This window comes from Simochromis diagramma, unplaced genomic scaffold, assembly GCF_900408965.1.
Source record: "Simochromis diagramma unplaced genomic scaffold, fSimDia1.1 OVJJ01000683.1, whole genome shotgun sequence".
In the NCBI taxonomy this organism is placed as follows: Eukaryota; Metazoa; Chordata; class Actinopteri; order Cichliformes; family Cichlidae; genus Simochromis; species Simochromis diagramma.
In genome coordinates, this window is record NW_024387158.1 from 821,085 (window position 1) to 834,490 (window position 13,406).

Consider the following 13,406-nt stretch of genomic DNA (forward strand, 5'->3'; position numbering starts at 1 on the left):
GCGCTTTACTAGTCCATAGGACCCCAAAGAGCTTTACACTACATTCAGTCATTCACCCATTCACACACTGGCGATAGCAAGCTACATTGTAGCCACAGCTGCCCTGGGGCGCACTGACAGAGGCGAGGCTGCCGGACACAGGCACCACCGGGCCCTCTGACCACCACCAGTAGGCAAACATGGGGTTAGTATCTTGCCCAAGGATATTTGGCATGCAGCCAGGATGCAGCCTGGGATCGAACCACCGACCTTCTGATTAGTGGCTGACCTGCGCTGCCACCTGAGCTACAGGCCATTTACCATTTACCACTTTGTGTATATGACCTGTTAGTTATATTCTAGTTAGTTATATACAAATGGAGATTGGGATGTCTTCAAGTAACTGAACATTAGCTTCATAGATGTGTGTTAAGTGAATCTTTCAGTTTCTAGTTTTATGATGTTATTGCATCATGCTCATACAGTTTATGTATGCGATTTGTTAACCAAGCTTGCAAGTGTTAGCTGATAAGTTCAACTTTGGTCAAAATAGGGTTTTGGACATGAAATGGGAGTAACTTCAGAACTGAAAAGTAGTCCAAAACCAATTAAATTCTGATTACCTGTTGATCAAGAATGGTCAATATTTAGAAACTCTTTTCTAATAACTCTTTCTTTCTGTCTGCTTTGCTTTTGTTGCAAATCCATCACCTCTCTACAGTTTTTGATTTATTTTTATGCTCTTTACACCTGTGTTTTGTCCCTCCTCTCTTACTTAGGGCGTGTCCTGTGCTTGGAGTGCACTGTCATACATTAAGTATCCCACATTCTTTAGTGACTCACAGGTACTGCAGGTTAGACTACACGACTAGCTATTTCAGCAGCCTGTAATATAATAGTTGCCATTTACTGGGCCTGCTGAGAAGTTGTATTTTTACTTTTGTGCATGAAAGCTGGATACTGTGCGGTACTTAACTAAAGGTAACTTGTAGTGCAAAGGCACAGTGCTACATGGAAACCATAGAAAGCATTGCGGCAAATACTGCTCTTGTTAGAGCCAGAGAAGGTAAGAACTTTCTATATCCAGAAAGTTTATATGAGAAGATGACATGCTAAAATGCTGACAATTTTTGACTTATGTCCCAATTTGGGACATGACCTCCATCAGAAGTAGTGCTTATATGGGTTATCTCAGGACAATGATTTTTCAGTCACAGTGTGGAAGAGTGATGTATGATAAACCTGATCAATGATGAGTTTTAAGTCTGTTTTTTTTACTCACCAGTTCAGTTTAGGATAAATCAGTTTATCAATTTTAGCATTTCTGAATAAAGTGAAATTCTCTCTGAAGGCAACATAAATTTACTTGCTGTTACTTGAGACATGAAATAAATTTGGAGTGTGGAAATTGAGACGCAAACTATGAGTGATAGTGTGTAAAGTACGTTGCAGAGTAATGTGGTTCCACAGGCTTTGTTTAATTTGTTCCTGGAGCTATTTATAGTTCACTCACTGTAGTCGAACAAGCTATTGTCTGAAACCTGAAGGACTAGGCATGCTGATTGACATCTCAGTCTGAGTTATTCAATATGTCAGCACTTTGGTTATAGGCATGTATGCATATTCACAACACTAAAGAACTCCTTTTCTGTGTCCTCACTGTCTGTAGGTGGAGGAAGGAGCTGGAAATGGAAAGAAATGCTTCGCTTTCCCCACATTAGCCAGTGCAAAGACCTGGCCATGAACATAGGTGTGTATCTGCAAGTGTGTTTCAATAGTGTGAACAAGTTCTGGTTCTTTGTGAGATTTCACACCATATATTTTATTTTATATTTCTCCATTAGAACGAGACTACTATAGTCTATGTGTGAAGCAGCCTATTGGCAAGAAACTGTTTCAGCTCTTCTGTCGGAGTCAGCCTGATCTGCAGAACTACATTTCACTCCAAGATGCTTTGGTACAAACTGTGAAAAATTATTTTACTGGAATTTGAGTCCTTAAAAATATTGAAAATAATGGCACTTAAATATCAGTAATTATTTCAGAAGCTAGAGTTGCATTGCTCTTGTGTGTTTTAAGTAATGACATTGCAGTGCAGTGCGCTTTTTAAAAATATTAAACGAGAGATAAGAGATTAAGAGCAAAACAAATGTGAAACTAACATGAAGAACATTAGAAAACTGAGAACTGAAAATATACTTGAAGAATTACACCATAACACATATAATATAACATCAAAATAATCTATAGCATGTTGGAATTTCCATCTGTTATTTTTTTCTTTCTTTCTTGATTACTGATGGATAATGATGCATGAGACACCGCGGCATTATTAAATGATAAGAAAAAAAACATCAGCCAAATTTAACTCTGGTATATTCATATTGAGTAAAAAAGAAATTTTGGACTTCAGTGCACAAGAGGGTGACTCTTGTAGATACAACAGCTCATATAACCTTGTATCCTGTGCAGAAACAAAGTGTTACTGGACAGGTAGTATCTAATGAGCCTGACCCTCAAAACACTCAAAGCACCAGCATTAAGCGGCAGCTGATTGCCTTATCAAGTGGCTAACCACTGCAACACTGGCAAATGTTTCAAAACAAACAAACAAACAAAAAACCCTAATATTTTTACCGTTACTTCAACTGGCAAGTAATCACATCCAGGGTACAGTAGGTAGTCTCAAAGGCAATATTAAACCTGAGAAATTAGATGAGAAGTGTGCTTCTCTAAAACATTTTAACCGCCCGAGTTTACACAACATTTTGTAAACAATAAATTATTCATTGACACAAGATCTTTTTAAGTTTATTGCACGACTTACAGATTGTGAATGAACTAAATCATTTAATTTACTGGTGATTTGCTTCATGTGTGAGCATCTGTATGTCTGATCACTTTTTTGCAGTAAATAGCTCAAATTACTTCAGAAAAACTGACATCAGACCTTCTGTCTGATACTAGATTTTACTGTCTAAACCCTTTGAAGAACTAACCTGTACATATAGACTCTGCATCTACATATGCAAATCTTAATACCTATTTTCTTCTTTAGGACAACTTTGACATTCAGTCAGATGACAAAAGGAAAGAGTCTGGGAACAGGATCATCCAGAGATTCCTCATGAAGCAGGTGTGACAACATTTGTAGAAAACATGGTTGATAGTTTACAGCCGCGGATATTTTTCTTTCATTATTTTCTCTTCTGAAGTTTGAAACAAGAATTCTTATATCATGCTACACATCACTTTATCCAAGTGTATCATGTTCCCTCAGTCCAGTGAGTGTGTGTCCATCCTACTGAGGCATGAAAGAAGCTGCAATCAGAGTCTGGAGCTCAATCCCTGTGGTGATGTCTTTCATGGCTGCAGGGAGTAAGTTATATCTCTCTGGTCTGCTTATAGATGGTCATGTTAAAACAAGTTTGTAGGGGACTCAATGCAGTCTAGAATACTTTGGTATACACAGGAATTCATAGTCGACTCAATGACTGCAAAGTGCCCAGGTCCTGTGGTTGCATTGGTGAAAAAGGTTATTTTCACCAATCTGGCATTATACCTTGTGGCCAAATGTATCCAGTTTGGTTTTGTCTGTCCAAAGGACATTGTTCCAGAAGGTTTAGGGGTTTCAGATTTATCTTCAGCTATGCCATATTTTACTTAGAGAGAAGCAAGTTTCTCCTGGGAAGCAACACTTATTAGATCTTTTTCTAATTGTACTGTTGTAAATCTTTAACATTTAGCATGCTAACAGAGGCCTATAGAGTCTGAGATGTATTTTTTGTGTGTTTTGTAATTTCTTTGAGTATTGCACAGTCAGATTTTGGTGTGAATTTTCTGGGACATCCATGCCCAAATCTTCCTCAAATCAAACACATCTGAATGCATCTAACCATAACACTGCACTATACTGACTGTATATAATTTTAACTACTGGCTTAACTGGAGTTTTGCTGGCCTGATGTGATGACTATTTTTCTAATTTTGCTAAATTACTGGGATATACACAGTAATATATGCAGTATGTCCAGTAGCCAATAGAAGAACTGCTTTTCAGAATCAGTTCTCTAAAGTGTGGCACATGCTGTTGAAAACTGTTGACCAATGGAGCAGATGGAGTTCATCTTTCTTTTGTGGATTAGAGACCTACATAAATACCTCAGCAACGAGCCCTTCACCCAGTACCAGGACAGCATGTTCTTTGCCCGCTTTCTACAATGGAAACAGTTGGAGAGGTCAGTAAATGTGTATGCCCAACAAAGGTATGAGACGAATTGTTTCATGGATCAGTGGTTAGCCAAGTAGCTGCTGTTTACAGTTCTTCTTAAAAAATGTATTTACAAAAATATTTCAAATGAAAACAACATGTCTGTCTCTTTCAAGGCAGCCTATCATGAAGCAAACATTTCGACAGTACAGACTACTGGGGAAAGGAGGGTTTGGAGCGGTATGTATGTTTTGGGATTTACTCTAAGACACAGTGTTAGCATATTAGACACTTTATGGTATATGTTTTTGAGGTATGTCTTTACCCACGGTGTATCAAAATGAAGGTAGTTTTTTTATTTTTTATTTTACATACATACTTACATATTCCCTTGGGGGAATTCATGGACTTAGACCTTCACAACACAGTTCTACATCTCTGTTACTCTTTATTTCCCTTACATATATTAGTATACTTTCACTTTGCAGCAACCTATTCTTTTTTGGCATATTGAACAGCTCTGATACTGGCAACAGCATTAGATACAAATTTATCACAAGGGTGTTATTGTCTTACAATCCTGTTATTCTGTCTTGAGGTGTGGGCCTGTCAGGTGAGAGCCACAGGCAAGATGTATGCCTGCAAAAAGCTGGAAAAAACCCATGTAAAGAAGAGGAAAAGAGAGGACATGGCTCTCAATGAGAAAGAGATACTACAGGAACTGGACAGTCGCTTTGTGGTGAGACTGCTGTGCTCTTCAAATATTTGCATAATTTTTTAATTTGTCAATTTTTTTTACATTGTCAAACTAGTTTTTGTTCATTGTGATGGTTTTCACATTGCCTTGTTCATTTTTTTTTTAAATCAGTATGTTTGTTAACCAGTGTTATCTGTGTAAGCAAAGTTGGGTTATTCTTAAAAAGCAAATCCATGACCTACACTGTTACAATGGTTGATATTTCTTTCTTCTTTAAAATAAACATATACACTGTTATTGAGTTACACTGTGACTACAATTCAATTCAATTCAATTCAATTCTATTTTATTTATACAGCACCAAATCACAACAACAGTTGCCTCAAGGCACTTTAATATTGTAAGGTAGACCCTACAATGATAGATACACAGAAAAAACCAACAATCATATGGACCCCTAAGAGCAAGCACTTTGGCGACACTGGGAAGGAAAAACTCCCTTTTAACAGCAAGAAACCTCCAGCAGGCACAGGGAGGGGCGGCCATCTGCCGCGACTGGTTGGGGAGAGAGAGAGAAAGAAGATGGTAAATGGCCTGTATTTGTATAGCACTTTACTAGTCCCTAAGGACCCCAAAGCGCTTTACACATCCAGTCACCCACCCATTCACACACACATTCACACACTGTTGATTTGCCATCAACAGTGTGTTGATGTCACTCACCCTGGGGTGCACTGATAGAGGCGAGGCTGCCGGGCCACCGGGCGCCACCGGGCCCTCTGGCGCCACCGGGCCCTCTGACCACCACCAGTAGGTGGGCAAAGGGTCAAGTGTCTTGCCCAAGGACACAACGATCGAGACTGTCGGAGCCGGGGCTCAAACCGGCAACCTTCCGATTACAAGGCAAACTCCCAACTCTTGAGCCACAATCGCCCCAGCGGGATAAAAGACAGCTTAAGCTCACACCGAACTAGACATTAATAAGCAATTCAAAATAGTCTTTAAAATTCCATCATAACTGACACTTGTTAAAAACTCCAGCTGCCAAATGTTTGAACAAATCATTTAACAAAAATGATCTTTACTGAATGTTTATACAAGGTATTTTTACAGTGAAGAGAAGTTCATCCTGTGACACCGATAGGAAACCTGTATAGGGTATACCCCATCTTTCACTTTATCACAGTTGGGATAGGGATAATGGACATGAACTCTTCTCTATGTTTTATAAAAGACACAGAAGAGGTGGCTGTGACTCAGGAGGTAGAGCAGGTCAATTATTAACTGGAAGGTTGGTCGCTCCTGTCTGCATACTCACCTATCCTTGAGTGCTCAAGTTAGGCAGAAAAGTACTTAATAAGAACCAGTCAATCTACTATTTATATATGCTTAATTAGAGACTCATCACATCATTCAACAGGTTTTATACATGTTCTGACACACATCCATCCATCAATTTTCTTCCATCCATCCATCCATCCATCCATCCTCTTCTGCTTTTATCCACTACATTGAGGCTGTAGCCTATCGCATCCATCACAGGATGAGAGGCTGGACTAACAGGGCTAACATTGAGGCAGACAACTATTCAGACTCATCATCATCTTTGAGCTGTGGAAGGAAGTCTGAGAACTCTAAGAGAACTCATGCAGATGAAGAGAGAACATGCAAACTATACACAGAAAGGCCTCGGACTGGATTCAAACCAAGGACTTTCTTGGTGCCACTATACCTCGTCTCAGCAATATAGCTGAGTATAAAATAATCAGGGAGAGAACAAGTTCAAAAGCAACCTCGGTCAGACAGAATTCTGTTTATACTGATCTACTGATTCAGATGAATTTCGTGATCAAATAGTCTTATTTTCCTTTAGAATGATGTCCAGTTTTTATAATCAGTGAGCACAACTCCATTTTTCTAAAATGTGTATTTGCAGTTTCTTTTAACCTCCTAAGACCGGAACTCTTCCATGACATGCATTTTTAATTTCTCTTTGATATTTGGGCTGATTGGGACCCAATGAATGTAAAAACAAAGAATTACCAGATTTATTTTTTTTTTACCTGATTTTTGTTTCTAAGAAAAATGAGAGCCACATATGAGGATATTCATTTAACATTTTGATAGAACAGTAGCAGTATAATGTCCTCGTAAGTGGATATAGAGCAAAATTGAGTATTTTGGTCTAAATAACCCAAAATGTGATGTCCACATATGTGGATGCCAGGTCCTAGGAGGTTAAGGATAATGTTTAATCCTTATGATTGGCTTTCTTTCATAGCGAGTGGTGTTCTACACTGAATTATACTGAATTGTTTCAAGTATTTTGTAAAAGCTGAATTTATAGTATTGCTGATGCCTTAGTGAGTTTTGTTTTCTTATTTTTGTTTTATTTTTTTATTGTTCAGGTGAATCTGGCATATGCTTATGAGACCAAGCACAATCTCTGTATGGTTTTGACCATGATGAACGGCGGTGACCTAGGGTTTCACATACATCGCATGGGGTCACCTGGTCTGACCAAAGACAGGGTACGTTTCTACGCTGCAGAAGTCTGCTGTGGTTTAATTCACCTCCACCAGAAGTCAATATTATACAGGTAAGTGTATTTCTACATGCATTAAATCACATCTCTACTAGTCGGAAAGAAGTTTTTAAATGCTGTGTTTCTTCTAGAGATTTGAAGCCAGAGAACATTCTCTTGGATGACAATGGTATGCGCAACTACAAAACAGTGTTTTTTTAATCATTCATGTACAATAAATAGCCTCAAATGTACTACAGTAACATCCAAGCAGATAGCATTCCAACATCCACACATAGCAAAAGCTGGCAGTTACTTTCTGGCTATTTTTAACTCTGAAAATAATCTGACTGTTTGAAATGCCACACATTTGGTCACGCAGCCTATCAGAAGCATCCACCTGCTCTCAAGAAAAATCTGTGTTGATTGTATTTTGACAGGGGTAAAAAAAAAGAAAAAGAAAAAGAAAAGTAGTTTGAGGAAGTAAAAAAACCTGTTATCTATTTATAGAAACTTCCACACCTGTTCCTTCATTCTTGGAATAAAAGCAACAGTTGTAGTTTCCCATTGTATCAGCTGGAGAAAAGTGAAGCCTAACTTGACAGGGCAAAAGTGAAAGTATGTGAGAAAAATAATCTCAACAATCATGCCATTTCAGTTAATCTTACTTTTTTTGTTCCATTAAGGACACATCCGCATCTCTGACCTGGGTTTGGCTGTGAAGATGTCTGAGGGGAGTCTAGTACGAGGCAGGGTGGGCACACTAGGCTATATGGGTATGTATGGAACTTCTACAGACCCACATAAATCACTAGATTATATGAGTGTGTTGGAAAACAAAGCAATTTATTTTTATGATTGTATGACTTTTATCCATACCTCTCAGTGGTGCTTACTGGCCTGCACACAGATGGATGGACTGCTTAAGTACTTACATAGAGTTTATCTATGTAAGTTTATCCATCACAAAGTCACTAATTGAAATTTAAGTTTATGATGCAGTTTGCATTGTGCTGGGAGTTGGTGATTTGTAGACCTGATTGTTTGTTTTAACACATCAGAAAAACAACAGAAACAAAAAATCAAACAACTGTCAATAAAATCAAAGCAAAGCAAATGGTGATTTTGCTATTTTCTAAGGAACTTTGAAAGAAAGGAATTGGAATTCTTTAAGTTTCTTGAAGATGTTTCACCTCTCATCCAGAAAACGTCTTCAGTTCTAAAACCAAATGAGTCCCAGGTATCTAAATCCTTGTGGGGCTTGTCACTAAAAGGGTTGTTGACCCACTATTAATTGTGTCACATGAGCCAAGGTGAGAAAAAGGCATGGATCATGACCAGCAGAGGTTTTGAGAGAAACTAATGTGATACCTTGGCTCACCCTATTAACCTGAGGTTAACAGAAACCTGAGGCACCTGGGAATAGATCTTAAAATTGCATTGTATGTGACTGACAGTTGGTGTCACAAGCCACCCCCTCTATTCAGTGATGGTCATTCACAGTGAAAATAGATGGCATCTTTTACTCCTCTTTCAAACAATCTGTCTTCTCAGTTCAGAATATGAAAATTGGCATCCTCAAAAGATTGACCTTTAACCTTTAGGTGCAGATCTTTAGCTGGTCTTGTCCTGCTATGTTGTGCCATGCATTGATAGGATGGCTGTTTGGTGTCTCCAATGTAGAATCTCTGAATTCTTGTATTGTAATAGTTTAAAACTTTCAAATTACCTGATGCTGTCAACTGGATGGGAAGAAAGAACCTATTATGACTTTATGTCTACAGTGCTTTCAGAAAATGTTCACAGTGGTTCACTTGTTCCACATTTGTTATGTTACAGCCTATTTCCAAAACTGATTAAATTCATTTGTTTCACCTCTACACACAATACCACATATTGACAAAGTGAAAAAATTAGCTTGAATTTTTTTTTTTAGCAATTTTATTAAAAAAACAAAACAAAACAAAACTGTAACTTAACTACCCACAGACTTTGCCATAAGACTCCAAAGTGAGTTGCATCCTGGTGCACTGGTCAGATGTTTCTATGACTTGATTGGACTCCACCTGTGGTAAAGTTACTGGGACATGAAGCCATGATGTCCAAGGAATTGTCTGTAGACCTCAGAGACAGGATTTTATTGAGGCACAGATCTGGTGAAAGGTACAGAAAGATTTCAGCGGTATTTAAGTTCCCAATGAGCACAACAGTCTCCATCATACGTAAAAGGAAGAAGTGTGGAAGCACTCCAGCCAATCTGATCTAAATCGGGGTAGAAGGGTCTTAGTCAGTGAACTGACCAAGAAGCCAATGTTCACTCTGGCAGAGCTCCAGCATTGCACTGTGGAAAGAGGAGAACCTCCCAAAAGGATAATCATTTCTGCAGAACTCTACCAGTCAGGCCTGTATGGTAGAGTGGCCAGTTGGAAGCCAATTGTCATTAAAAGGCACATGACAGCCTTCCTGGAGTTTTGCAAAAAGGAACATGAAGTACTTTCAGACAATGAGAAATAAAACTCTGGTCTGATGAAACAAAGATTGAAATCCTTAAAGTGTCATGTTTGGAGGAAACTAGGCAGCAACGATCCCCTGACGAATGCAATTGCTACAGGGAAGCATGGTGGTGGCAGCATCATTCTCTGGGGTTGTTTTTCAGGAGCAGGAACTACGAGACTAGTCAGGGTTTGGTTTTTAATAATTTTCACGACATGGAAATATAGACTTACAGAGTACACAAGAATATTGCCTTGGCAATAAGTAACAGCAGCAAAGCATAAAAAGATTATTCGTTTGCATTCCCATTTCAGCTCCTGAGGTGATCGGCTATGAGCGTTATGGAATGAGTGTGGACTGGTGGGGCCTCGGGTGTCTGATTTATGAAATGACTGCAGGTCGGCCCCCTTTCAGGGCCAAAGGAGAACAGCCTAAATCCTCAGAAATGGAGAGAAGGATTCAGAATGAACATGAAGAATATGGCAACCAGTTCAGCAAGGAGACAAAAGACATCTGCTCCTCAGTGAGTTCTTCAAAATGAAACTATTTTTATTTCAGCATGCACAGAAGATGTTCTTTCATCCACATCATACCTTTATCCCCTGATGTATGTCAGATTGTTAAGACAGTACAACAATTTCCAAAAGCCAAGTCATATTCTAATAGGATAGGTTCAGGGTTGCTTGCACCTTAGAGATTTACTACGCATACATGTGCTTTTCAGCCTAAATCCTAACCCCAATTTCAGAAGAGGCTGTATTACATCCTTCAAGCAATGAGAACACCTTTCTTTCCACTATTGTAGCTGCTGACCAAGGACCCCACAAAGAGGCTGGGCTCCCAGAAGTCTGGGGGAAAAGATGTAAAATTTCATCCTTTCTTCCAAGAGATCAACTTTCGGATGCTGGAGGCAGGACACGTTGACCCTCCATTTAAACCTGATGTAAGTACCCAAATGAGATATCTATATCTATAGATTGATAGAGACAGATATCTAGATATGTATGTATATGTGTGTGTGTGTGTATGAATTTGAATTTTGAATATGTATACATACATACAGGATTACATTTATGTATTTAAATTGGATTCCATTTAGCTGGATGTAGTGTTTTCGATGTAAGAAATATCTTGTCAAGTGACTTTGGTTTTTAAAGAGTATGTAAAGTACTTAAATAAAAACTGATCAAATGTAGAAGTGTTCATTTTAACAATCTTAAAGCCATTTAAATTTGTACTCACTGCATGTGGTCTTTTATTTTTAGCCCAGTCAGGTGTACTGCACTGATGTACAGGACATAGAAGAATTTTCTACAGTGAAAGGAGTCCATTTTGACCAGACTGACAGCTTCTTCTACTCCCAGTTCAACACAGGAAGCAATTCCATAATTTGGCAAAATGAGGCAAGTTCTAGGTTACATTACCAGGGTTAATCCAGACAAGAGCTTCAAACCTCACCTTCCTTCTCTGTCTTCCATGCAGCTAATAGAAACGGGATGTTTTGAAGAACTGAATGTTTTTGGCCCTAAGGGATCTGCATCTCCAGATCTCGACTGGTCCCAGGCCCCAGAGAGCCCCAAACGCAGCCTGCTGCGCCGAATCTTTCGCAAAAACGTAAGGACATAAAATACATTCTGTCAAAATGTGTGCCCTTTGTGGAAAGCTGAAGATATCTTTCCTCTTTTCACTCAAACAGCATCATTCAGATTCTGACGGAAGCAGAGAGAACCTGTTGTCCAGTGAGGGCTACAGCTCATCAGGAATACATAACTCTGCCCTGAATCCCAGGAAAGTCTACAACAAAGACACCAAAAAACAAGTCATTGTAGCATCAAAGGGTTCTTCCCTTTAAATCGCAGCACAGCAGGCATTTATTTTGTGTTTTCACTGTCTTCCTTACACCTAATCTGTATTAGCATTTTCTGCTTCTCTCAGGTAAAACAAATGAATAATTTTACACCATCCCAACTTTTTAAAAAGTACTTGAATTTTTAAACAAGTGTGCTAGTATATATAGTATATAGTACTAGTATTTTTTTTAACAATTCCAATATAATAAATGTCATCTTAATAATAAATTATGTGGAATTATCTGGATTAAATGGGTCACCTGGACGTCCAGACGTGTTCAGACCTTTTGGGATTTCTTTACCTGGATGGAGCATGCATCAAGACATTAACTTGTAATAATTTTTAAATTAAAAAAAGCAAGCTTGAACCAGATATTTGACATAAACATAAAAACTCAAAGCCAAGTCAGCAGTTAAGCAAGGTTCCTGGTAGAAGTAAAGAGGCAAGGGGGACCTAGTGTTATCTCAGGTATCTTTCAGGGACACAAATGAAGATTTAGGTTGGGGAAAATTGTCAGCCATCCAACTTTTAATAGAGTCTAAGCATCTATTTGGATGCCTTTAGAAAAATCTTGGAGCTTAAAAGAGATATTTAATTAGATGTCATGTTCAGCACAATTTGAGCACCTTTAAGGGCATGCCTTATCTCTGCTAAGAAGAGGGGAAGATATAACAGAAACAATAAAGGCTCCAAAATAGAAAGGCCAACTAACTAGGTAGCACTTTTCACAGAGTAATGCCCAACGTATCCAAGCAGGGACGTGTGAGAAAAACTCCTCCGCAGGGGAAATGGTCTGAGCATAGTTAACCAGAAACGCCTGCTTGCTAACCAGGCCTCGCTTCCACAACAGGCTGAGCTTCACATGGACGCCTACTCTATTCTGTTCTACTCTACAGTGGGAGTGGGACGAACTGCAGCCGTCCGCACCAAAGCCAAATACTAGGGATATCATTGTGGAAGTTTACTAGCTGCCACTTTGCTCTCTCTTGATGTTTTTTTCCTCCAAATGGCACAATTAGCTACAGGCAGCACTAAGTGTTTGGTTAGCTTAGACAACTATGCTCAGCTTAAACTAGTTTGGCAATGGATTATGGACACACAACCAGGCGAGTTACTGGTTGCATGAAGCAGCAGGGGAACTGTAGCTAAACTGAGCAGCACCCAGAGCTTGGAGAACCAATCTGAGCAAAGAATGAATGACATCTGTGGGAGCGCAGCAAAATCAAATGGGTTTTAGGCCTGAAGAGTAGAGGTGGTGAAAGCTGCACACTGAAACAGAGCAGTGTGGCCAGTGAATGAGAAAGAGGCTGCAGGTGACTGTGGACAACTTTAACTTTTTTTGCTTTTACAACAATTTTTAAAATGTTTATTTTGATGTGGCCAGTTTTAAAATGCAGGCAGTGACTTTTGATAAAGTACATTTGTAACTTTTCCACAAAGCTCTTCTTTTACAATAAATAAATTGTTCAGATGATAGGTATTATACTGTTTTTTTGTACCCTGTGTGTTAATAGGTTATAAAATATATTTCACCTTCACTCTCTGTAAGGCAATATATTTTTTTGTAAAACTTTATAAAAGCTATAAATTTAATCTTAAATTTGACTTCTAATTTGGGAAAAATACCTTTTTCAAGACATGAATTCCTCACC

General features: G+C 38.7%; 1 protein-coding gene across 1 annotated transcript; it reads left to right on the forward strand.

Moving 5' to 3' along the window:
* Positions 1-780: 780 nt before the first annotated feature.
* Positions 781-13,300, forward strand: LOC120744333 (G protein-coupled receptor kinase 5-like). The gene is made up of 16 exons (XM_040048646.1): positions 781-1,045; positions 1,649-1,729; positions 1,824-1,936; positions 3,038-3,115; positions 3,260-3,357; positions 4,125-4,217; positions 4,366-4,429; positions 4,788-4,928; positions 7,295-7,485; positions 7,563-7,600; positions 8,097-8,186; positions 10,218-10,426; positions 10,709-10,846; positions 11,169-11,306; positions 11,386-11,517; positions 11,600-13,300. Exons 1-16 carry the CDS (start codon positions 991-993, stop codon positions 11,753-11,755), a joined length of 1,815 nt encoding a protein of 604 aa, XP_039904580.1. The 5' UTR covers positions 781-990; the 3' UTR covers positions 11,756-13,300.
* The last annotated feature ends 106 nt before the right edge of the window (positions 13,301-13,406 follow it).

What these genes read in the sequence shown, in the direction of transcription:
- LOC120744333 (XM_040048646.1), top strand. Translation starts at nt 991, where the DNA reads ATGGAAACCATAGAAAGCATTGCGGCAAATACTGCTCTTGTTAGAGCC. An exon ending in AGACCTGGCCATGAACATAG is followed by an intron (nt 1,730 to 1,823) that starts GTGTGTATCTGC and finishes TTTCTCCATTAG; the next exon opens with AACGAGACTACTATAGTCTA. An exon ending in TTTCACTCCAAGATGCTTTG is followed by an intron (nt 1,937 to 3,037) that starts GTACAAACTGTG and finishes TTTCTTCTTTAG; the next exon opens with GACAACTTTGACATTCAGTC.